Below are 27,092 nucleotides of genomic sequence, written 5' to 3' on the forward strand. Positions count from 1 at the left end.
CTTAGGTCTTAACTCTCCCCAATTCGCTAGGCTAGAAATAAAGTTTAGAGACTAGGGGGTGTAAACCTTAAATTTCATACTGCCCCACAGGAGTGTTCTGAATTTAAAAGTTCCTTGTTTATTCGTGGAAAACAGTCATGGAATTGAGGGGAACCAGCTCCCAGATTAAAAGTAACATCCCGTCCAGTTCGAACAATCGATGCAGGACATGAACTGAAGAATGGAGGTAAGGTGGTCAAATTGTATTCATTGACAGGGCAAGAGAAATAAGGGGTGATGGAGAATCATACACTCTTGAATATGGTACATAATAAAGCACTGAATCACCAAATGAGACGTCAGGCGAAGCTGCAGCGATAGGGTGCCACTTTTAGTAGAGGCCGCTCATGTAGGTGAGCAGAGCGAAGTAAGCACAGCGCAGTGGGATATGTAGCGTTAAAGTTAATTGCAGCTGGAAGATGCTGGTGATTAATGTTGTCACAGATCATTTAATTTTCCCACTGATATGTGGCCTCTAAAGAGGCCTAGTGCAGATCTTTCTGGTTGATGCGCTTGGGTGACCCAGCTGTTTGAGTGTTTGAGAGTGGGGGTGGAGATGATGTAGGGGGAGCATGAAGCCCAGTGTTGGCACATAGCCTACTTCTGTCAAATAACACCACAGGGGTCTGCTCAAGAATGCCCCCATCTGATGGACGAATCACCATAAAGTCATATGCCCTCACTCCACATGAAAATTGCAGAGAGGTTTGGAATTGAACTTAGGCTTTTGGCACGCAATTTAGCAATTAGAAATTTTATACCACCACCTCTTCTGTCCTGCCAGTCAACATTCTGATGGTTAAATATTTTTCCACCAATGGGACTCGAACCAGCTAGCCATAGTGTCAGACCTCAGACTTGATGCCTAACAATTGTGGCCACCAGGCAAGCCAATGCTCTCACAATAGCTTTGTTGAACTGGTCCCTGCCTTTGCAGTGTATGCTTGGAGGCTTACTTTTTAAATGACCAAAACAACAAATATCAAATTGGCATGCCTGGAGAGAAAGGAAGTTAGGACAACTTGCGAATACTGGAAAGGATTCTCATGTTTACATGTTTACCAGTTATTGATCCTTACATAGCATCACTAGGTTCCATTGTTATTCATGAACATGGCTGTTCTTGCTGATCTGGGGTCAGTTCATGCAGCACTTATTTTCGAAGTTCCTTCTTCTTATCAAATTGTTTCAGTCCAAATTGTATTCAGCATGGCCTAAGGAATACCCAAATGTGAAAGCTAGACTCATCCAGGGTATCCCTTCATCTATTTTCATAGTTTTCCTTTTTTATTTCTTTGTCTGTTCTGTCTTCTGTGCACTCAAATCCCTCTCTGGGAGAGACATAGAACACATCCCCAGTATCCTTTGCCTGTTATAAGACTCTATTAAAAAGGGCAAGCGTGGCTGGACGACTTACGAACCCCCAGCTAAGTCTTGCATTACTTCCATTCCTTGCTTTTTATCTTTATCTGACTCTCTTTGGTTAGTACTTTACCGACCTCTGTGGTAATACCTCTACAAGGCCTAGGACGTGTTAGATTATTATGCCCTATGTGCTACTTCCTTCCTCCTGATAATTTTATTCTTTAAAGAGTTGAACCTCTTGCATTTTCTCCTGATTAATGTTAAGAGGGGTACGTGTCTTAGAAGTATAAAGTTGCTGTGGTCTCGGTTAGACAATACATTTTTTATTTTCTCTTTCGAGCCCATGTTTCCCATCTGTCACTGCCTGTAGTTAAGTAGTTACAGAACAGAACTAATGTTAACCAGATTTCATTTTTTCTTTTGATTTTTGACTCAACAGCTGCAAAGTTTGGGGCAGGTTCTCTTGAGACAGACATTTACTTAAAACATTTTGCTAGAAAATATCTGTTTTTCTCTCATATCCCAAGTATTTAGCAGAAAGAGAATGTTCGTTTTGCCCACAGCGATACCATGGATGTGGTGAAGCAGTCTGCCGCCCTTTGTCTTCTGAGATTATACCGCACATCACCTGAAATCATTCCGAGTGGAGAGTGGACATCTCGCATCATTCACCTTCTCAATGACCAGCACATGGGTGTCGTGACAGCTGCCACAAGTCTCATAGATGCCCTCGTCAAAAAGAATCCGGAGGAATACAAGGGCTGCATTAGTCTGGCCGTTTCCAGGCTAAGTCGGGTATGTCAGACTTTAATTACTAATCTTCTTTGAGTGGAGCATAGCTATTGTTCATACTACGGTCAGAAATACCCTGAGAGTATGCCAAAGACATGATACAGTATTGAGTCAATCATTTTGTGTGTCTCCATGGGTTTGCTTCAAACTTTCATTTCATGTATTTTATATCCACATTGGAGGTTAAAGAAAATATGATCTATTTTTGATTGTTCTTTTTATGTAAATAGCACCAGTAAATATATTATGACTGAACCATAATACATATAGTAAGTTGTATGAAGGGAAAGGAATTTAGTATAACTCTAGACATAACCAAGGCTGCAAAATTTTCTGCAGAAATTAAGCATCATATAGCACCAGCCCAAAGAGTATTTGTGAAGAAGTATGAGGTAGTGAGGTCCAAAAATGTAGTGAAACCTGTTATGGTTGCAATTTACGAATTAATTAAGAGTTACGAATGAATTACATTAAAAAATTAAAATGTAGGTTTACTGAACAAGGCAACGGTAGGTGTTCATAGGTTAATCTAGAGAGAGATAGAGAGAGATTTTCTACTTTATTTACAGCAGATTTATTTAAACTAAATAAACATAAACAGGAAGAAAATAATGAAATACAATGAAAAAACTTACAAAGGATTTACAGTGTGCATTTTTGAAGGTAGATGGATTTTGCTTTCAAACCATTGAAATGAAAACTAAAAGATCATGCCACAAAGGCATAAATAAAAATTCCACAAATCTACAGAACAAAAAAGATAACCATTTTACTAGGTGTAGAAATTAAAGCACAACCACACAATTTTATTGGGTGTGGAAATTAAAGCACAATAATTCATTATCGCTGTCTTTAAAAGAACATGCCTTAAGAAGAGAAGTTAGTTTAGTGCACGTTACAGGATAGAAGACTGGGCGACAAGCCTTCGAATCAAACCTAAGTGAAACATTGGGTTCGTTTACACCATTGGGGCTATTTCCATTCTAAAATAAGGACAAGCAAGAAGGAAAGATAAAGAAAACAATGCAAAATTATATTAAAATTACTTGCCTCATTGAGAGTACTTGTGAGTAGTCTTCAGAACGTTTAGTTTCAAGAAAACCTATCAGTATACAAAACTATTCATAGATCAACAACTATTCATAGATCAACCAGAAATCCTTCAGACCCCAAAATACAGTATAACTTTAGAAAATAAAGTTACTTGAATTTATGTACCAGCAACGTCAATATTTGTGTGCATGCGTAAGAAAAGGGACCAATTCGCGGTCAACAGCTCATGAAATAATTGTAAATAAACCACTCAAGGGAGTAAAATGTCGAATTTTCGTTTTTGATACCCATGTATTGCTTAGTCATCTACTCACTGCGTGAATTTAAAAGCCCTCTGACAATCACTGATAAAACATGAGGTTTATTTATTACTAAGAAAAGGGACCACTTTTCGCATTGTAAGCGAGGCTCCACACACTTACTCGCTCGTGCTCATAGCTGCGCGAGCATAAGCTAAAGTGACTCGGATATCTTACGATAAATAAACCATAGCTGGGCACTTTTAATAAAGATAATAGGTTTCATAAACATCCTGTCTGCTCCAAACATTTCCGATATGGGTGCAGTCTTTCAGTGTATTTCATACAGTGGAGAAGTGTGTGATGAATGCATTAGTACGAAACCAGCCAATGACGAGAGCTACTAAGAGAAAACATTATGACGGGAAAGAAACTTACACAATTTATCACTTCAGAGGGCAGGAGGTGTGTCGGTCATTCTTTCAATTTGTATTTGCTTGTGGCTCTAAGAGGCTAAAAATTTAAAGGAACAATTCAAGAAAGAAGGGGTGCAGCCTAAAATTTCACCGAAACGTATTAAAAACTTCTCGGATAAAATCTATTCCTTTGGATCGTGAACATGCAGTCGACTTTATGAATAATTTCAGTGAAAAAAAAAAAAAGCACTTCTCATGGCGGGCCGGATCCCTACAAAACAAAGAAGTGATCTCATGCTTCTCTCAACCAGCATGTCTAAGAAGTAAGTTCATACATTATACTCTGACAGTCATAAATCATTAGAGAGAATTCCTGTGTTACTCTCGTCCTAGTGTCCCATTTGGCGTACATTTTACAGAAACATAGTAGTTCAGAAACTCAAGACTAATCTTTGTATGACTTGTAGAAGCAATTAAACTTAATAGGGAAACTGTCAGTTGTGGATGAGGAGCAAAAAAAGAAATCTAATGGAGAAGGCTATACAACAACTTAATCACGTCCAAGCAGAGCCGACTGCTTATAAAAACACCATAGACAATTGTAGACAAGGGATTAGACAACCGGAAACTCCATTGTCTCTTGGGCCACATAGCTGTAACACATACAAAGGCACAATGCGTTATAGTTTTGATTTTGCCCAACAGGTGCACTTACCATACGATCCGCGACAAGTTGGACCCTTTTTCTTTTTTACAGGCTACAAAATGGGTCTCTTTGGTGTAGTGTGTGAACCACTTAACAAATTTGTTTTGTACATTATTCCAGAAGCTTGTATTATGGGTAAAGGAGTAAATACTGTCTTATCTCTTGTACATCACTTCTTGGAAAATTTTTCAATAGGTGAGGAGCATTTAGAATTCCATGCTGATAACTGAGTTACCACTTAGGAATTTCATATCTGCTGCCTGTACTCTACTCTCCTCTCGTTTTGTTGTAATCCACGATCCACGCCCGTAAAAGTTGTCAGGTTTCTAGCTCTCTTATTCCTGTCTCTGTTTGCACAGAATCCAGAAATCTAACAATTCCTACTTATGACTGGCAAAACAAGTTCTGTGCTGGAATGAAAAACATTCCACAAATAACCCAGATACATCACTTTGTGTATATGAAAGAGCACCCTGGTGTAGTGTTGACAAAGAAATCCATAGTTTCTGACAAAGTACCCTACACCATCCTTCCAGACGATCCACCACCTAGCTTCAGTGACCTTCCAGAAGTCATGAAACCTCAAGGAATTAGCTTCGATATACAGATTTATCTCCATGAAGTAAATAGTCCCTTCATATCAGAAGATAAGAAAGATATAGTATGTCCTGCTGTAATATCTTTCCCTGCTCCAACAACGCCGCTGCCAACCACCTCAAGTGAAAACTTTACGGAGCCGGCTTCTGTTTCTCTTCCTCTGCCAATAATTACACCATCATCTTTTTTAAAAAGTGTAATGCCTAAAAATACAAGTAAAGCTCAAAAGAGAGAACCACCAACTCTGAAAAAATTCTCCCCAAAGGAGGTGTCTCAACCCACCTGCAGCCACTGTGGAGAGGCAGGACATCGGGACCAGGTAGTGAAAGGGCATATAATATACCCAAAACGCAGGCTTCAGCATGAATAACTGATATTCCTGTCTTATGCTGGCTGTGATTAACGATCATTAAGGTATGTGTTAATTTTTGTAAAGTGCAGTAGTGTTGCAATTAGCTGTCTTCAGTGACCTTCTGCAATTCATAAAACCTTAGAGACTTAGCATGATAAATAGATTTCCACAAAAAAATTAGACTGTAAATATCTGTTGGTAATTTTTGTTTAAAAAATTCTGTCAGAATACCGGTGAACGTGAGACTGTAAACGCCAGCATAACTTACAGATAGTTTAGAAGTTATTGGTGTCGCAAAATAACCAAATTTTTAAACAGATCTACTGAAAATTTATGAAATCTTATGTTCTAACATTACATGCTAATTTAAGGCCTTAATTTCTTTTGGAGGCATTCAGTTCAGTTACATGATATTAGTTACATATTATGGAACACGACAGTACCTTTATCTCAGTACCCGACATGTGGTCTCTTTTCATATGCACGCACACATTTTGAGAAAGAGCATGGTAATGGCAGGCCAATTCTTTCTGTTACCAAAAGGATTGTGTTTGTGGTGTTTTAAACGTAGGTAAGTCTGTGAAAATTGTAACAAAAGTGTCCGGTGGATCTTAATTAACCTTCTGAAGTGTTGCGTACGCCTGAAAAACATAGACCAAGACATTGTCCCAAGACATCACTAAGTGCATTTCAGAAGGTTGCAATAAGGCAACATATTTATAGTTTTTATATGAGGAAGGAATTTCCCATGCATGAGAAACTACTTCCCTCTTTTGAAAAATCTGGCTTATTCGATGGAGGAAAGACCAGTTTAAGTATTAAGAGAACTTGGATTTCTTTGAAAGAAATTTTCAGGAAGAAATGCTGTGATGGAGAGAAGTGAAATTGTAGTGCGGCGAGGTAGATTTTTGGGGGAAATTCTGAAGATTAGTCCCAAGAGAGTAAGTGTGGTTAGATGAAACGTGGGTAAATGCCAGACATTATGAAATGGTGGTCTGGGCAGATAAAACTGCAGCAGGGATTTTCAAATCACCTGTTGGGAAGAGAAGTAAGCTTATTTTGTTTCTTGCAGATGTCGATACTGGATTTGTTACAGGAGCTGTGTTTCTGTTCAAATCAAACAGCGGTCATGATTATCACGAAGAAATGAATGGGATTACTTTCACAAAGTGGTCTAAAAGTACTTTTCTACCGAACATAAGTCAATTAGTTACTTTTGTAATAGTTATGGACAGTACTCCCTACCACTCTGTGCAATTAAACAAAGCATCAACAATTAGGGAGAGGAAAGATACCATTCTGCAGTGGTTGGTGGGAAGTAGTGTACCAGGGATATCCGCAGATGTGACAAAGGCGGAGCTGCTACAAAGTGTAAAACTACATAAGCCTAGATTTTGCACCTATGAAGTAGACTCCATCGCTACGGCTCAGGGTCATGGGGTAATTAGTCTTCTTATCACTGCCACTTTAATGCAATCAAGCTAATTTGGGCAGAGGTGAAAGGGTATATTGCCAAAAATAACAAGTCTTTCAGTCTCACTGATGCCAAAAGTTTAGTGCACCAGGGAGTCAAACATTTTTCAGAGGATAAGTAGAACAGTGTTGCGAGTCATGCCTGGAAAAATCTACACAACGCAAAGGAAGCTGATGGAATTGCTGAATGTCAGGTGGAAGAAATTATTTCCATGAGCAAGGATGACAGCAGCAACTCTGGTGATACTAGTATTAAGGAGGAAGATAGTGGTATTTACAAGGAGTGTGGCATATTCACTTTAGATTAATTATTTCATTTTGTTGTAATTATTTCATTTTGTTGTAATATTTTATTATTTACATGCTATTATTCTATGAGCATGTTTAAGTTCTATTGTACCAGCAACGTTTTTATTTATTCTCAGGTAAGTTTGATTCAGACTTATTTCAATTATGGTGATACTATTTGCAGAGCTTGGGTTTTAATGTTATTTTATTATTAGGTTTGGTATGTTTTGTTATTACGGCTATTCTATTTTCTGTGTGTGCTTAATGTTGACTGGAATGTTTTGTTATTATATTGACTATTTTTGGCGTGTGGTTAATTTTGATTGGAATGTTTTATTATGATTACACTATTCTTGGTTTTCAGTATATTGGAGGTAATTTTTGCATATTTCCATTGCATTAAAACTGAATGTGATCTGCGTATGCGTGAAATATTTTAAGAGTTTGCATTTGTTTATATTGTGATTCAAATTCGGCAACGCTGTCTGAGAACTGTGGGGGCCAGACAGCCAGCTCCTTGACTGTAAATGGTTAGCATGTTAGCCTTTGGTCCAAGGGGTACTGGGTTCGATTTCCTGCCAGGTTGGGGATTTTAACCTTAATTGGTTTCATCTGGCTTGGGGACTGGGTGTTTGTAATGTCTTCAACATTAGAAATTCTTAGGTTGGGTCTCATCCTCGACTTAAGCAGGTTGCCTATAGCCCAACTACTAGAAAAAGACCTGCACCAGGCCTCTCCATAGGCCATACGCTATTATTATTACATCGTATAACATGACTTTGAATATGTATATCATTAATTCCAGTTTCTTTGAGGATACATATCGATTTAGAATGTTGTAGTGTCAGGGGCTTTCTCATAATTTATGAAGCAAGTAAATATATCACAATTTAAATCTCATCATCTTTGAAACAAAACCTGTGTACAAAATATCGCTTCTTTACTATCAAGAGCATTCCTAAAGCCAAACTGGATGTCAAACATTTGTTCACAATGACAGTTCTTCCAATCCCACTGTTTTCTTCACTTTCATACCGAGCAAGTGGCTCTGTGGTTTGGTTCATGTAGCTAACAGCTTGCATTTGGGAGATAGTGGGTTCCAACTCTACTGTCTGGTGATGACTGTTTTGTGGTTTCTTGTTTTCACACTAGGGAAATGCTCGGGCTGTACCTTAAAGTTACAGCCGCTTCCCTCCCACTCCTTGCCCTTTCCTATCCCATTGTTGCCATAAGACCTATCTGTGTTGGTGCGACATAAACTAGATAGTAAATAAAAATCTCGCTTTCATTTAACAGCAGTTTCTACATCTTCCATTGTGATTTCTCTTGATCTGTCTCCTCACACTCTACCTCTTTCATCTCATCTGTACCCCTTTTCACATTCAGCTGTAAATCATTTTGAGAAAGGTTTTAACAGGTGGTTCTATAATAGTTCTATAATCCCCACATTCCTTGTCGGTATGTATCTTAGGGAGGCAGGCAGAATGTAACCATTTGTCAGGAATTTTAAGTATGTTGTAAATATTATTAAAATGTGTGATGATACTAATGGTTCTATCATCCTTCACCTTTCAGAAGTTACACACGGACTCCAATAGTTTCTGGTGCCTTTCCATCCTTGCCAAGTTTTATTGCTCTCACGTTCTCTTCCTTGAGAATACTAGGGCTGGATTCAGAATATGTCATGTAATACATTATGTCTCTCAATTTACCCTGACACATTCAATTGTCCTTTTAACTGTTCTTCCCATTCTCTTTTGTAGTACCCTTTCAAATATTTTTGCTACCTGAGATAGGAGTGTGATTCATAGATAATTATATATCTTCTTGTCCCTTCCCAAATACAGGTATTATTACTCCTTTACTCCAGTCACTTAGTACAGATTTTACTTTCCAAACACATCTACGAGGGAGAATAAAAAAGTTACACTTCCAAGTTATGGCCATTTATGAAATCACCTACTCGTAGGCAACACGGCTATGACAACTTACGGTGTAAGTTTACTTTTCCACATAGTCCGCAAGAGACTGTAAACATTTCTCGGGACGGTCAGCCAACTTTGCGATTCCAGATGCGTAGAAATCACCTCCAGCGCTATGTAACCGCTTGGAGACAGCTGTTTTCACCTCACCATTTTGGAATAGTCATCCACCGAGATCCTGTTTCAGCTTACCGAACACATAATCGCATGGCGCTAAGTCTGGGCTGTACGGAGGATGTCACCATAACTCCCTCTTGCGTCGCTGCAGCAGTTCGGACGTTTGGCGGGCTGTATGAGGTTTAGTGTTATCGTGCAACAAAATCACACCGGTGCTAAATTTTCCCCGCCGCTTTTCTTTAATTGCCTTATGCAATAGCTTCAACACTTGACAATACAAAGCAGATTTGATTGTTGTGCCTTTCAGCATAAATTCCACGGGCACCACACCCTCCATGTCAGAGAACACTGTTGCCGTTACCTTAATGTGTCCACAAAGACGCACATGAAATGCTGTCAGTTGGTACACTTATTTATTTCACCTTAACTGCACATAAACATACACATAACCTAATCAACTGCTGTCACAAACAAAATACACACATTAACAAACTGCCATTTTAACAGTTGCCTATCACAGCACATGGAGGTTACAACCTTGAGACAGATGACTGCTGACTGCCACAGCATGTCTGCCATAAACACAACATGTTGTCACAAGTACAATTCCTGGTAAATCATGACGCTTACTAAACAATAACTCTTCTCTACCATCAAGACCACCTGCTTATATATGTGCCTGGCTAGGCTTCTAGAAAGATACATTTTCTCTTAAATTCTAGAGTGTTTAAGGCCCAGATATAATGTACAGAGTTCTCGTCTACCGAGTGCTATTCTGGATGTTACAGTGTGTTTCACAATTCTGTAGTGGATTACAAATCATATATGCAGGTAATAATAAATTATAAATTATACTGTATACAGGTTCTTACATTAATTGAACTCATATAAATGTCTATATACAGTACATGTTTCATGACATAACAACAAACACTGCGATCATTCGACTACGTAAATAATAATAGTAATAATAATAATATAATAATAATAATTCAAGCTCAATACTTGCATTATTTACCCGTGGGTGAGGGAATATTGTTTTCAAGTTATATCCATTTATCACACTTGCGTCAACCTTTCCTGCTGATGGTTGGACCTTGGCCTTCTTTCGTGGTGGTGTGGTGTGCACCCATTCCATCGATGTCGATGTTCTCTTCGTTTCAGGGGTGAAGTGGTGGACCCACATTTCATCCCGTGATGATTCACCGCAGAAACTTGTTGCCCTCCACAGAATACCTTTGCAAAAAGGCCAGCGACGATTGGAAATCTTCTTGTGAACATCGGTGAGCACTGTTCAGCATGCTGGCAATTTCCTGCAGTGTTATGCGCCAATTCTCTCTAATGATCCCATCTACGCAGTCAACATTTGCAGCGGTATTGACGTTGCGGGCCTGCCTTCACAATATTCGTCCATGAGATCCGTGCGTCCGGCGTCAAATTACTTGCACCATTTTACAGTACCTGGGCAAGAAATTGCACGCTCACCATATACAGCAGTGATTTCACGATGAATATCCGTGCAATTGATCCGTTTAGCCCATAGAAATCTGATCGTTGCATATACTTCCAATTTGGAGTCAACGTGCACTTGACACACCATTGAGCCTAGTCCGCTCTGCACACACAACACGATTGGATACCGCACCAACCTTCCTATCAGACGTGTCAGCAGTTAACTGTAGCTCGCTCTGCATTGGCCACGGTCACGACACACAACGTGCTCTCGCGGTGATCTAGTGTAACTTACTTTTAGATTTGCCGTCGTAAATAGCCTGTACAGCCAATTTAGACCAATGGGTTTTGCTGCTATCATCATTTCCATACACAGTTCTTCCAATCCTGCTGCTTTTCCCACTTTCATTTGTTTGACAGTAGTTTCCACCTCTTCCATTGTGATTTTGTTCTTGGGTCTGTCTCCTCACACTCGGTAATCTCGTCTACGCCTCTTTTTACATTCAAGAGATCATCAAAGTAATCCATAGTTTCCTTTATCACCTCTAGTTGCACTATTATCTCTTTTTTTCCTCACCTGCTTTGTGTACACTTTCCCTTCTTACAAGTCGATATAACACCCTTTTATAACTACACATCCACTTCCTACTTGTGAATCTTGCCCAGTTTTTCTTTTTTCCTTCACTTACTGCTTTCTTGCACCTTCTATACTTCCTTCTACTTTCCTCTGTTTTATCCCTATTCCAATGTGTTCTTATTTTTTGCTGCTTCCTTTACCTTCTCATAATTATTCTGACACAAGCAATCTCTGCACATCTTACAAATGATAATTTGAACATGTCCTCTTCCACTTCCACACTTCCCACCTCAAGTCTGGTTATGTGTTTCAGTCAATATTAGAATTTATCTTTTACTTCTTGCATTCGGGAAATAGTGGGATCGATCCCCTTGTCAGCAGCCCTGAAAATGTTTTTCCGTTTTCCCCATTTTCACACCAGGCAAATGCAAGGGCTGTACCTTAAGGCCATGGTAGCTTCCTTCCTGATCCTAGCCCTTTCCTATCCCATCATTGCCATAACACCATCTGTGTTGATGCAGCATATAGCAAATTGTAAAAGTAAGAAGTTATCCCAACTTCATTCCTTGCCTTACGTCCTCCACTCCAGTAGTGTCTATCCCTTCCTCAATTTCTTTCCTTTTTCTCTCCACTGTACTCCTTACTCCCTTCTTCCCACGCAGACAAGCTGTAACCTGTAAGAACTGTCGGAATGCATCTTGCAGTATTACGACCATAGTATAAAACCTGCACCAGGCCTCTCCAGAGGCCATACGCTATTATCATAGCTATATTCTCTTCCATGAAGTCATTTACCTCTTCTGACTTTACAAACAGTGTTATGAGGTTGATCATTGCCATCTTTATAATGTTCTCTACTGGTCACCTGCTTCTCACAGTCCTTCCTCCCCCAGTATAACTGCACGTTGCTTTTGGGGAACTCCCTAGCCTTTTCCGTGGCTGATTTAAAAGTGCCATTTTCATTTTAGGCTGTTACTACTATGGAGTCGCCACTCCCAAGGGCATTTTTGGGCTACTGACAATAAGTGATCAAGCCATTCCTAACATGGGGTACAGGACTACGGTGGTAACTCAGAGTTCGCATAGTTAAAATTCTGTCGTACATTTGTTTATGCTGCGTTCTCATGCCAGCCCCCGCCCCAGCCTCTCCTCATACGAGATCTCTTCAGTCACACAGAACAGTCAGTGATATACTACTGCAAGACCTTTGATTTTAAAAAAATGCACAACTTTTATAGGGGGCTGGCAGACAGTTCCAGAACAAATCATATGTGTTAATATTTGATTGGATGAAAAAATGTTATCAAGCTGCTCCTAACTTGGGTCCAGATGCTACTTGATCGGTTCCAGTGTCATTTCCTACATTGAGGGAGACCAACACCCCACCTAAGAAAACTAATCTGCTCAAAGATTGGCCTCCTTTGGGGATCAGGCTATTTATTGACAATCAGCATTGATGCTCTTGTTGTATGGTCTACTCATTACTGTAGCAGGGTAACAGGCCAAACAGAAAATAAATTAATAAAATTAATACAATAAATATCCCTCAAAAGTAGGGGGGGGGGGGGGGGGGGGGCAAAGGAAGGAACCTGTTTCAAAATATAAAGAGCTTTTCTGGGTTTGGTCAGTGAAAGTTGATATTCCAGTCTTACATCAGATGGACGGCATACTACCACTCGTTCAGCGCAATGGCTGGTCCCCTCTATCTCTAATCCCATTCCATAACTGTTTGTCATATAATGTTGTGGCACCAACTGTGCATTACTGATGCTAAAGGGTCTTCTGGCATGATACTATGTTTGCATAGAGTAAGAACTGTGCTTTTTATCTTGTACGATACTTTCAAATAATTTATATTACAGCAAAATTTAATTCCAAACTTTTAACAGTATTAGCACCGAATGGTATCATTTGACCCTCGTGAAACTGAGGAATGTTTACAATTTGAAGATGTGTATTGCTTCGATATCCCAATTCTGTGAATGTTGTCTTATTGTTTCAGATTGTTACGGCAAGTTACACAGATCTGCAGGACTATACTTACTACTTCGTACCTGCTCCATGGCTCTCTGTTAAACTACTTAGGTTGCTCCAGAACTACGCCCCACCAGAGGATCCTGGTGTTCGTGGCCGCTTGAACGAATGTCTGGAGACCATCTTAAACAAAGCTCAAGAACCTCCAAAGTCAAAGAAGGTGCAGCACTCAAACGCCAAGAACGCAGTTCTCTTCGAGGCTATTAGTTTAATTATCCACAATGACACTGAGCCTAACCTGTTAGTACGGGCTTGCAATCAGCTGGGACAGTTTCTCTCGAATCGGGAAACAAATTTACGATACTTAGCCCTGGAGTCAATGTGTTTGCTGGCCACCTCAGAGTTCTCACATGAAGCTGTTAAAAAGCATCAAGAAGTGGTTATCCTGTCAATGAAGGTAGGTCTGCGTAATGCTTTCAAAGCACTTTTTGGTGATGTTAAATTTTTTAGAGAAACTTATAATGGAGGTAATGATTCAGTCTCTTTGGGTTTTCTGAACTTCTCATTTATGATCTCATTTCCATTTTTCAAGTAATATAGTAAAATAACTAGTATTTTTGTTTTTGTTTTTTTGTTATTTTGCAATTTCACACACTCACAATTTTAAAGATGTGTAGAATTTCAACATTAATTCAGGGCCATATGAAGGTGTGGGCCCAGGACTATGGTGGTAACATTTAACCATATCCACAACCATTTTAAAATTGGTTTTGAATTGATTCAGAAGGGGATATCTTACAACATGAATGAGGGAATTTTCATACTGCGGTGAGCTGTGAGCACTGTTGATCGCACTGTTAAGTATTCTGGTTTCAGGGGAAACAGTTAGGTTAACTCGACATAATTTGTTTTCCACGCTGTTTATAACGGTTTTTAACTGATACGTAGTTGCATTTTTTTTGTTGTGTAGAGTTTATCTTTGCATCATTGGTTTTTTCCAAATTTTGTACAGTTTCTCTTCCCTACCCTTTCCTTATGGAACTATGTTTTCTAACATCTCTAATGATTTAGACCACTCTAACTTTCAAATTTATACATTACTCTATTCTAAGATAGACATAAACTCTTACCTTCAAGATTTAACACGCTATGTCATTACTCTCCTCAACTGTTCCAATTTTGTGCTTTTTAATATTTTTTCCTCTTCACAACTTTTTTCTATGTCATATGTTTCAATAACTTGAAGAATCTAACATACAAGTTTCTTTAACTATATTTCTTTTGACTAATAATATACAATTATATTGTACTATTTCACTCATATCAGCATTTCAAGGCTTGATACTTTAAATTTTTAAATTTTTAAATTTTTAAATCAGGTTTTCACAAACGTTTGGAAGTACAGTGCCAATCGGCATGTCTTGCTACTCTTCAAGAACTTGCTCCGTACTACATTTATGTATTTGATCTATGATTTCTTCATGATTTTTGAAACTATCAACATGCAGTGCTGATCCCTAAAATTATACATTGCCTCATGAACTGCAACTGAAAAATATGTATTTGATCCTAGACTTCTTCATAACATTGAAATTTAAACACACAGTGTTCCCTAAAGTGTTTTAGTGGTTCACAAACGGCAACTGACTGAATTATTTAAACTTCACATTTTATTTACCTGTGCATTGTCTTTTATACTTATTTCTGATCGGCTGATGATGACCAAGAATAATGTTCGAAATCGGTACCAATTATAATTAAGTAATGCGCCATTTGTGGTTATTGGGTATCCTCTCTTTCTTCCATTTAGCCCACGTTGCTGTTCAAGACAATCTGCGGCTGAAGTCGGAGAACATCTCGGGGATTAAGTTAAACATAATTATTTTACATGACTTCGACTGAGAATTATCTGTAATTATCTGTTATTTCTCCTTCATTTGTGATATTGAAGTTTTACAGACCTTTGTGCCTTAAAAATTAAACTGCAGACTCTACAACTTATCAACTATAAGATTAACTTATATTATAATCTATAAATAATAAGAATTTAATCCATTATTATTATTATTATTATTATTATTATTATTATTATTATTATTATTATTATTATTATTTATTCAAAATAATGTAGTATACTTTGGGTAAGTTAAATCTTTGATTCCAATATTTTTTACTATTCACATTAATATATCTCTGAAAGTATTGTTTTGTATTAATTTTCCTGATCTTGACATTCTAGTCCACAATCATAGAATATACTATCAGCTCTTCCAAGGTCTTAACTTCATAAATAAATTCCTTTCCTTGTAGTTTGCTCGGATTGAAATTACGTAAATGAAAATCATCTTGACCTCACATAAATTACTATTCATGTCTCCTATGTCTCTCATTGAAGAACAAACATTCAAGAATTCTTTATGTTGAAAAAAAACTCTATTGACATGTTTGAAAATATTGAAATTGCACAAAAACAATAAAATAAAATTCTTCAGGTCAACTAAGAATGATTAATGTAGATTATTTCATTCATCTTCGATGTACACAATTAATTACTTGATTAAACAAACGCAGAATATGATCATTTTCACTTCTGTAGTTTTCAATGGCTACCTATCATAATAATAAAAATTGATCGTGAATAGTTATATTCAAAATACTCTCCTAAGAAATAGGTAAAATTGTCCTAAATATTTTCAACAAATTTGTTGACAGGTTGTATTTAAGTCATGGCACTTCATAAAATTCAATCAAATGATTGCATGTCGACAAGGAATACCATGGATGAACCTCCTAATTCATATAATATGAAATTCTCTTAGATGTTGCCATCAGTCTTAAGTATAGGTTACTTGAAATTATTTTGATGACCATAATCTATTTTTGTCTCGTAAGTCCATTACCAAATTGCCAAAAACTCATAGGTTATTCCATATTTCATACCATTACTACCATCTATTATAACCTTGATCCATATATGCGTTAGTTAATCTTTCATTAATTAACCTTACATAAAAATCTTTCCTCATACGTAGTCATATTTATCATAATTCCTCCACTACTTTATCCAAGGTAATATTATTCATTAATCTCGCATTCCTTACCTCATATTTTCATCATATATTTATATTGCTGCATATGAAATATTATTTAATCCATTCACTGTGACGCCACAACTCAACTTGTCAACTCAGTAAAATTATTTCATGGATCAACAACTAACATATTCCCAGCAATATGCACTTCACTTACCAAAACATTACCATATTTAACCTATATTTACTTACATTTGGCAATAAGTTGCCAATATTTATGTCCTCGGTAACCTATGACTTGATATAAACCTATGTGTTTGAGTCATCAGTCCATAGACTGGTTTGATGCAGCTGTCCATGCCACCCTATCCTATGCTAACCTTTTCATTTCTATGTAACTATTGCATCCTACATCTACTCTAATCTGTTTGTTATATTCATACCTTGGTCTACCCCTACTGTTCTTACCACCTACACTTCCTTCAAAAACCAACTGAACAAGTCCTGGGTGTCTCAAGATGTGTCCTATCATTCTATCTCTTCTTCTCGTCAAATTTAGCCAAATCGATCTCCTCTCACCAATTCGATTCAGTATCTCTTCATTCGTGATTCAATCTATCCATCTCGCCTTCAGCATTCTTCTGTAACACCACATTTCAAAAGCTTCTATTCTTTCTTTCTGAGCTAGTTATCGTCCATTTTTCACTTCCATACAACGCCATGCTCCACACGAAAGTCTTCAAAAACATCTTTCTAATTCCAATATCAATGTTTGAAGTGAGCAAATTTCTTTTCTTAAGAAAGCTCTTCCTTGCTTGTGCTAGTCTGCATTTTATGTCCTCCTTACTTCTGCCATTGTTAGTTATTTTACTACCCAAGTAACAATATTCATCTACTTCCTTTAAGACTTCATTTCCTAATCTAATATTTCCTACATCACCTGCCTTCGTTCGACTGCACTCCATTACTTTTGTTTTGGACTTATTTATTTTCATCTTGTACTCCTTACCCAAGACTTCACATCCATACCATTCAGCAACTTCTTGAGATCTTCTGGAGTCAGATAAAATAACAATATCATCGGCAAATCTCAAGGTTTTGATTTCCTCTCCTTGGACTGTGATTCCCTTTCCAAATTTCTCTTTGATTTCCTTTACTGCCTGTTCTGTGTAAACATTGAAAAGGAGATGGGACAAACTGCAGCCTTGCCTCACTCCTTTCTGGATTGCTGCTTCTTTTTCAAAGCCCTCGATTTTTATCACTGCCGACTGATTTTTATACAGATTGTAGATGATTCTTCGTTCTCGGTATCTGATCCCTATCATCTTCAGAATCTTAAATAGCTTGGTCCAACCAACATTATCGAATGCCTTTTCTAGATCTATGAATGCCATGTACGTGGGTTTGTCCTTCTTCATTCGATCCTCTAAGATCAGGCGTAAAGTCAGGATTGCTTCCCGTGTTCCTACATTTCTTCTGAAGCCAAATTGATCTTCTCCCAACTCAGCTTCAACTTATTTTTCCATTCTTCTGTAAATAAGTGTTAAAATTTTGCAGGCGTGAGATACTAAACTATGGTGCGGTAGTTTTCACACCTGTCAGCACCGGCTTTCTTGGGAATAGGTATAACAACATTCTGCCGAAAATTGGATGGGACTTCTCCTGTCTCATACATCTTGCTCACTAAATGAAATAACCTTGTCATGCTGATTTCTCCTAAGGCAGTCAATAATTCAGAGGGAATGTCATCAATTCCAGGTGCCTTGTTCCTATTTGGGTCACTCACAGCTCTGTCAAACTCTGACCTCAAAATTGGGTCTCCCATTTCATCAGAATCAACAGCCTCTTCATGTTCCAGAACCAAATTATCTACATTTTTACCTTGATACAACTGTTGGATATGCTCCTGCCATCTTTCTGCTTTGTCTTCTTTCCCTAGAAGTGGCTTTCCATCTGAGCTCTTAATATTCATACACCTAGATTTCCTTTCTCTAAAGGTTTCCTTGATTTTCCTGTATGCAGCATCTACCTTTCCCAGGACCATACAGCCTTCGACATCCTTGCACTTCTCCTTCAGCCATTCTTCCTTAGCTACCTTGCACTTTCTATCCACTTGATTCTTTAATCACCTGTATTTTCTGCCCTCTTCATTTCTAGCATTCTTGTATTTTCGTCGTTCATCAATCGGGTCTAGTATTTCCTGAGTTATCCACTGATTCTTAGTTGATCTTTTCTTCCTTCCTAACATTTCTTCAGCAGCCCTACTGACTTCATTTTTCATTACTCTCTACTCTTCCTCTATAGTGTTTCCTTCAGCCTTTTCATTTAGTCCTTGTGCAACATGTTCCTTGAAACAATCCCTCACCCTCTTTTCTTTCAACTTGCCTAGATCCCATCTTTTTGCATTCTTTCCTTTCTTCAATTTCTTCAACTTCAGATGGCATTTCATGACCAACAAGTTATGGTCAGAGTCCACATCTGCTCCTGGGAAAGTTTTGCAATCAAACACCTGGTTTCTGAATCTCTGCCTAATCATAATGAAGTCTATTTGATACCTTCCAGTGTCTCCAGGTCTTGTCCACGTATACAGCCGTCGTTTGTGGTGTTCGAACCAAGTATTAGCAAGGACTAAATTATGATCAGTGCAGAATTCAACCAACTAACTTCCTCTTTCGTTCCTTTGTCCCAGTCCAAATTCTCCTACTGTACTACCTTCTCTTCCTTGGCCTACCACTGCATTCCAGTCTCCCATCACAATTAGATTCTCGTCACCTTTGACATATTGTATTAAATCTTCTATCTCGTATATTCTTTCAATTTCTTCATCATCCGCTGAACTAGTAGGCATATAGACCTGCACTATTGTGGTGGGCATTGGTTTGGTATCTATCTTCACGACAATAATTCTTTCACTATGCTGGACGTAGTAGCTTACCCACTGCCCTATTTTCTTATTCATTATTAAACCAACTCCTGCATTTCCCCTGTTTGATTTTGTGTTGACAATTCGGTAGTCGTCTGACCAAAAATCTTGTTCTTCCTGCCAACGTACTTCACTTATATCAACAACATCTAACTTTAGTCTATCCATCCCCCTTTTCAGATTCTCTAACCTACCACAACGATTCAAACTTCTAACATTCCACGCTCCAACTCGCAGAATGTCACTATCCATCTTCCTGATGATCGCTCCCTCTCGTGTAGTCCCCACCCGGAGATCTGAATGGGGGACTAGTTTACCTCCGGAATATTTTACCCGGGAGGGAGCCATCATCAGTACATCATTCATACAGAGAGAGCTGCATGTCCTCGGGAGGTAGTTACGGCTGTAGTTTCCCGTTGCTTTCAGCCGTGTAGCAGTATCAACACAGCTAAGCCATGTTGAGTATTATTACAAGGTCGTATCAATCATCTAGACTGCCGCCCTTGCAGCTACCGCAAGGCTGCTACCCCCCCTTTCGATGAACCATTCGTTAGTCTGGTCTCTCAACAGATACCCATCCGATATGGTTGCACCTGCGGCTCGGCTATCTACATCATTGGGACACACAAGCCTCCCCACCGCGGCAAGGTCACATGGTTCGCATCATACTTCATATTCATCAAAACTCACTATCTTTGGTATTGTTTCTGGGGATAAACTGAAATATTGTTAGCATAACACTTCATTGACATACATATCTCCTCCTACACTTGGATGTGTTTAAATATTTTGGAAGACTACCTATAACCTTCCTTAAAACATCACTGTTAATGCACTCGCGTTGAAACTACATATTTGAAACACTTCACGAAAATATAACGACCTATTCCTTACAAACATCACAATCAACAACTCTCTACAAGACAGAAAAACATAATTTTAATAATAATTCGTGAAACTTATCTTATTTTGCGTGTGCTTGTGGGCTGGGATAGTTGTTGCTACAGTAGGAATGTAAAACTTACATTTCTGATTTTAATATTATTGAAAAGTTGAACCATCATATATCTTTTTTCAACTTAATAGGTAAAAGCAGTCGGAGATCTGGCAGCAATTTAAACAGACGGGAAGGTCTTACTCATGGCACAGTAAGATACATTATTTTTCTCATATTATGTTTGATTATGAAAGCTGTAAACATGAATTTTTTAAAGTCAGATTTCACCACACACCTTCCGCTTACCCCTACTTATTGAGACTGTCACAGCATATATCCGTCTGTTGCATACACTTTTGCCAAATATTGCTTTGGTGGGGGATAGTCGGAGCTCTAGTCAGATGTGGTAGTGTTCTTAAGGTGTTCTAGTTCACTAGCAGCATAATTATTGGTTGCTAGTTGCCTACTAAATACAGATTACATTGAAATTTCTCCTATTGGACTCTAGATAATGGGACATTTTTTAATTATCCTGACATACATGGAGAACGTGCTTCTGAATATCATGTATTCTTAATAATGGACACAACAAAATAAGAATTACTGGATAAAGTTTTCTGTATAATGGACATGAATTATTATTATTATTTTTTAGAAATTCAATTGATTTGACTATTTCATAGATGTACTAGGGCAAGCATTGTGCCATTTTCAACAGACCTTTCAGTTGAAGGGTGTGGGTGTTGCGGATTCATAGTGGAGATGCAGAGGGAATTAAAATATTGTAAGTGGAAATGCATCAAGAAAATGTACTTCAAACTGCTTCCACAACACAAACTTTCATATCAGATCTCTTTAAAACTAAAGAGGAAAATTGATTCTTGGACTACAATTGGAAGTGTTCATCTGTAGAATATGTCCCCAAATTTTAGTTTTTCCAAATAGCACGCACTTCACAGTAATGGACACTTTGTGAATCCTCAAAAGTGTCTGCTATTGACAAGTTTCACTGTAATTAGTTAAGTACTATATAAATAAGTGAAGTTCAGATGTTAGGGAAAAGTCATTTTTCCTGAGCTTACTTAACCAGAAATTTGATAAATAAAGAGAAAATGATGGGTCCCTGACCCTTTTAAAGTAATTTTTTGTTGCTTGTAAATACATATTTTGGCTGTTTTCATTGTGTATGTCATAATTTTGCTCATTTTTATGATATAAGGCAGGGCCTTTCAGGGTGCATGCACAGTGCAAAAGAAGACTTCGCTTGGTTGACCAGAGTGCAGACCCCCACTCCTCGATTTGGAGCAATAGCTCTCTCTCCCTCTTTCCCCATGCCTGTCTCACGCACTCCCCCTGTCTCCTTCTTTCCCCATGCCTGTCTCACTCACTCCCCCTGTCTCCTTCTTTCCCCATGCCTGTCTCACTCACTCCCCCTGTCTCCTTCTTTCCCCATGCCTGTCTCACTCACTCCCCCTGTCTCCCTCTTTCCCCATGCCTGTCTCTCTCACTCCCCCTGTCTCCCTCTTCCTCACTTGCTCTGTAGCGCTCCAAATCCGAGCCAAGTTGAGCAGAGCTTAGCAGAGTAGCCCAGAGACGAAGCGTTGGTCCGAGCCGAGTGGAACCGATGCACTGTGCACAGGAACTCTGCACCGCAATTTGCATGCGTAAGATTTTGGGTGTTTGAGAGGCCCTGATATAAGGTCACATTTGGTTATATTTTGAGCATGTTTACTCAAATTGAGGAGTCCTTTTTAACAAGGTACATGTTATCTTCATTGAGTTTCGTACACAGCATTTCCACATACTGTAGTAGACATACTTTTCTATCGTTTCCTGGAATAGACAGGTAGCAAGTTCAGAAGATATAACCCCGAAAAAGAGCTGCTGTGCGGATGTCTCACTGAGGAGGATGTCACTTCAGTAGACATGTTTAGCTAAGGAGCTATTACCAAACAAGGAAATTCCATGTTTTCTTTCACCCAGTTCTTCCTTAACAGGTCCAGTTTAAGCCTTCTTCCCCTTTCACCTCCAACGAATTTCAACAGATAGGACACACTTCCATTACTACATAAAGTGAAGTGCAGTGAAGATGTAAAATTAAGAAATTATGTGAGTTCAGTGAAGAGATCTTCAGTATGCGTACTGATTGAACAGTTCTCTTTTATAAAGCGTCCGAAGTTATGGTAGCGGCAGGAAAGCAGTTTAATGTAAATGCATGTTGAAAGTTTTAACATACTCTAGCTCTGTCGGTTTGCATGATTTAATATTTCTGCTGAATTATCACTAATCACGTATTGTACTTAAGACATTTAATGTTGATAACACTCATATTTGCTACTTATCACTAAATTCCATAAGTCATTTTTTATCTTGTTTTTGATCATATTTAGCTAGTTTTTAGGGCATATTCACTTTCATATTTTGTACTTCTTTAGATCATAAACTTCCGAAACCTAGTAATTAATATGGACATGAATAAATAAATTAATTTCCCTCCTGAGGGCCTACAAGTTGCGTCTCGTTGGCTATGTTGGCCACATCAGCCTTGTAGCAGGTCTGTTACTCAACAGATCAGAAGAATATATCAAGTGATCAGAGCAATACCCCAGCAGGAAGAACACTCAAAAAGGAAAAAGAAAAGTTTGGATCTTGAATGATGACTTGTAAGTCTTAAAAAAAGTGTTCGAGCCCTGAGGTTACCTACCATTAAGACTTGTTTTTGTTTACAAATGTTTGTTTTTTAAGTCCTTAGTGATCTCATTGAAGAAATGGTACTGATTGCAGATGGAAAAGGATGTGTCTGTCAGGCAGCAAGCCGTCGACTTGCTGTACGCTATGTGTGACAAGAGCAACGCCGAGGAAATAGTCCAGGAGATGCTCAATTACTTAGAGACGGCAGACTACTCGATTAGGGAGGAGATGGTAAGTGTGTGTGTGTGTGTGTGTTTTTTTTATCCTCCATTTACAGTTTGTATGGTTGACTTTAACTTCTCTGGTGTTACAGGTTTTGAAGGTGGCCATCCTGGCCGAGAAGTACGCCACTGACTACACGTGGTACGTGGACGTTATCCTCAATCTAATTCGGATAGCAGGCGATTATGTATCGGAAGAAGTGTGGTACCGGGTGATACAGATAGTGATAAACAGGGATGATGTTCAAGGCTATGCAGCAAAAACAGTCTTTGAGGTAAGAAGTGTCAGTTGGCTGTGAAGAGAACACTGCTTATAACAGTGTGCAGTAGTGTAGATTTATATAAATTCTCGACAGTTTGACGGATATTGTGATTGCATCACATCATAACAGATTCTAACCTCACATCTTAATTGTTTTGTGTTCGTGTGCATGTGTGTGTTCTTTCTAATACTCTGGTTAGTTACTCCTTGCCTTTGAGGCAAAGATTATTACATCAGTGCATTTCTACATCCAGTGTAGTGGATACTTGTTATGTGTTGCATATGTGTGATATTAATAATGAGCGAGGGCAAAAGATGAAACTCATTGTTGATACATAGCCTACTCCTGTCGCGTAACACCTAGGGGTCTGCTGAAGATTTACCGCCTCTGTCCAATGGACCAATCACTATCAACAGTGTCTCGAGTAGTCACTCCATATGATGAACACTGGAGAGGTTTGGAATGAAACCAAGGCTTTTGGCACACAGTCTTGTGATTAGGAATTGCATACAAATACCACCACCTCCACTTCTCCTTCACTGCCAGCCAACGTTCAAAGGATCAAATGTTTTCATCAGTTGAACTCTAACTGGCTCGCTATCGGGCCTTAACAATCATGGTCGCCAGGCAGGCTTTTTTCTTTTGTGTTTATATCTTTGTCGTTGGCATCTTTTTCTATTGCTCCCTTTTCCAGCCCTGACCTGCTATTGTGTGTATGCTATTGTGTATCCCTTTCTTACCCTTATATTTCTGTTCGTTCATACAGTAGTTTAGTGCAGGTTGTAATTACATTACAGTTGGCTAGTGATAAGGACATTATTCTTGGAAAATGGTGGAAACATTCAAAAGGGAGTAAGCCAGTGTGGACAGACAGAGCAACAGCAAGGTGATAGAAGCATAAAAATGTTAAGGCAAGGACATATCCCACTGCTACATCATTTTCTGCATCCTTTGTATGTTCTTGATAGTAGTAGGTTTCTCCTTCGCTGCTGAAGTCATTGTAGTTTCCATTATTATTTAGCATTGTAGGTCTTTGAACTCCACTGCTTACAGCCCTGAAGATAATTTTCTATGGTTCTCACTTTTATACCAAGCAAATGCTTCAGTTAAAGGCCATGATCACTTCCTTCCCAGTTCTAGCCCTGTCCTATCCCATAATTGCTTATGGCTTGTCTGTCAGGATGACGTAAAAAATAGTTTCCTCATTCAGAGCGGGGATGTCTCTTGGTTGTCCTCTGTTGCCAGTTTGAGGTTTAAACCTGCTGTGTTAATATAGGCAGTTGTTAGTACTTCAGTATGTTGTTCTACTTAGACATAGGCATCTTCGGTATTTTTCTTGTTATAAATGACATGCCTCCAGACCTTTGCCACCTGCTATACTACATACATGAAATGCATTGATGCCTACAATATTTATATTGTATGAACATCACACTGTCATATAACATGACTTGAGATGACATTAGTAGACGAATAAGCTTGATTGGAGTTTTTAAAAGTAGGAAATGTCTTAATATGAAGAAATTCAAGAGGACAAATTGGGGCAATTAGTCATTTATGGGGAAAAGAATTAGGAATTGGCATAATTAATCATGGGAGACAGAATTAGGAATTGGCATAATTAATCATGGGAGACGTTTGATAAATTTCCAACTCCTTTGAAATCGTTTTAAAAAAAGGGCTAGGCAAACAAATAAGGAATCTGCCACCTGGGCAACATCCCTCAATGCAGATCAGTGGCGATTGATTGGGACTGATTTTTCGTTTCTGCATGTGAGAAATCCAACCCTGAAATTTTGCGGTGCGTCATTACACTGTATGACTGCAACAATTGTCAGACAGACTAAAATACATTGACAGTATATCATACCATGGCTTTTGGGTTCTCTTGAACTCTCATCAATGTGAAATGAATGAGGCTAGCAGAGTATACAGTCTACTTTGATGCCAATAACCCGCCTGAATATTCGATAATTCTGGACACAGTAAAAGGCAAAATCGTTAAAAGTTCTTCAGGTTTTATTTAGGCTGGTTCGTTTGGTTTTTCTCCTGCAGTGTGGTTTGGGTGTTCAGCAATAGTCAGTTGGTTAAATATCTTCATTCAGGTGAAGTATTAAAGGGGATTGTTATGTTATGGGGTAAAACAACATAATTATCAGTCCTGTGAAGTAGCAAAGAGAAATTCAATCCTTACTTTCTGCCTGCTGTGGTGCGAGTTGTAATTAAGTGCTAAAAGAAATTATAATTCTGAAAAATCTTTGTTCCAGGCACTACAAGCACCAGCTTGCCATGAGAATATGGTAAAAGTTGGGGGCTACATCCTGGGGGAGTTTGGCAACCTGATTGCTGGCGATCAACGCTCATCTCCTCAAGTTCAGTTCCAGCTCTTACATTCCAAGGTACCAATTATTCCATAAGTTGTTACAGGCTGCAAGCAAGGATTTATATGCTGAAAGGCTTGTACCAAAATTACAATTGAAGTTGAATTGAGGAGGGTCTTATAAATGTGCATAAATGAACATTTAGTAGTGTATCAAATCGTCAATTGAATCAGCCATTTGAGAAAGGTCACGAGTCCACTCATTTCCATTTTGAGATCATTGAGAAAGTCCTTTTATGGACTTCCAAGGATTTCCTAATGGATGTGATACTTAATTCATTGGGTATATGTGCATTTGTAACAACAGGTACACTAGTATGTATATAATTACCCAGAAACCAATAAATAACACACATCACATCTTGGACTCGTGACCTTTCACAAATGAACATGGAAATTCTGCTTCAGTAAGAATTATGTATTTTATTTGAAAACAGGATATCTGATGCAGATATTACCTACATAAGTGCATTATATGAATTTTTTCAGTCATAATCATACAAATTAACAAGCCTTATAATAATAATAATAATAATAATAATAATAATAATAATAATAATATTAATATTTTTTTTGCGAGGGATTGTGGAAAATCTTACATGAGACACTCGTGAAGGGTCCGCACTTCACAAGTGTGTGGAATTCTTACCCACTAAAAACCACACACCCATTTTCCCACGATGTATGTTTCTACCCCGGAACTGCTCTCGCATTACTTCAGGGTAGTACCGTGCTTTTAGTCATTCAGACTTCTTCCTTCATTCATCTTTCACTGATGTTTAGAAGCATCCAGATCCCTCTTTTTTTGGCTCAGGATACTTTCCACATATTCTTTCACCCTATCCCAAGATTCCTGATTTCTCAGCATCACAAATACAATATCATCTGGCGTCAGTACTTAGAGTTCAGCTTCCACAATACTTCTGTCAACCAGTGATCACACACGAAGAAAGTATGTAGACGTCACATATATCACGACAGTAAATGCATTTTGGACTGCTGGCTATGTTCAATTTGTGTAAAAATTTACAGAAGTATCCATGCCCTGTTAAAAGCTGAGTAATATAGTAATTTACCTCACCTGAGTTCGTTCATTCCAATCATTTAAACATGGTATTATTCGCTTTGTCCATTTCCCTCGAAGCGCTCTGTTCGACGGCTACAGGCTAACTTCTTTACACGTTTCTGTCAGAGTTCTCCTTGAGTACACCAGATTTCCTGTC

At 38.4% G+C, this 27,092-nt stretch overlaps 1 protein-coding gene across 1 annotated transcript in view; it reads left to right on the top strand.

The window, feature by feature from the left end:
• The window catches only part of AP-2alpha (adaptor protein complex 2, subunit alpha), a 267,807-nt gene that overhangs the window by 160,405 nt on the left and 80,310 nt on the right, over window positions 1-27,092 (top strand). Inside the window, exons 6-10 of the mRNA XM_067143004.2 lie at window positions 1,968-2,199; window positions 13,451-13,879; window positions 23,099-23,236; window positions 23,319-23,501; window positions 25,757-25,888. Coding sequence (XP_066999105.2) covers window positions 1,968-2,199; window positions 13,451-13,879; window positions 23,099-23,236; window positions 23,319-23,501; window positions 25,757-25,888 — 1,114 coding nt within the window. The remainder of the gene's footprint in view (window positions 1-1,967; window positions 2,200-13,450; window positions 13,880-23,098; window positions 23,237-23,318; window positions 23,502-25,756; window positions 25,889-27,092) is intronic.

Source organism: Anabrus simplex, chromosome 3, assembly GCF_040414725.1.
Source record: "Anabrus simplex isolate iqAnaSimp1 chromosome 3, ASM4041472v1, whole genome shotgun sequence".
NCBI classification, from domain to species: domain Eukaryota; kingdom Metazoa; phylum Arthropoda; class Insecta; order Orthoptera; family Tettigoniidae; genus Anabrus; species Anabrus simplex.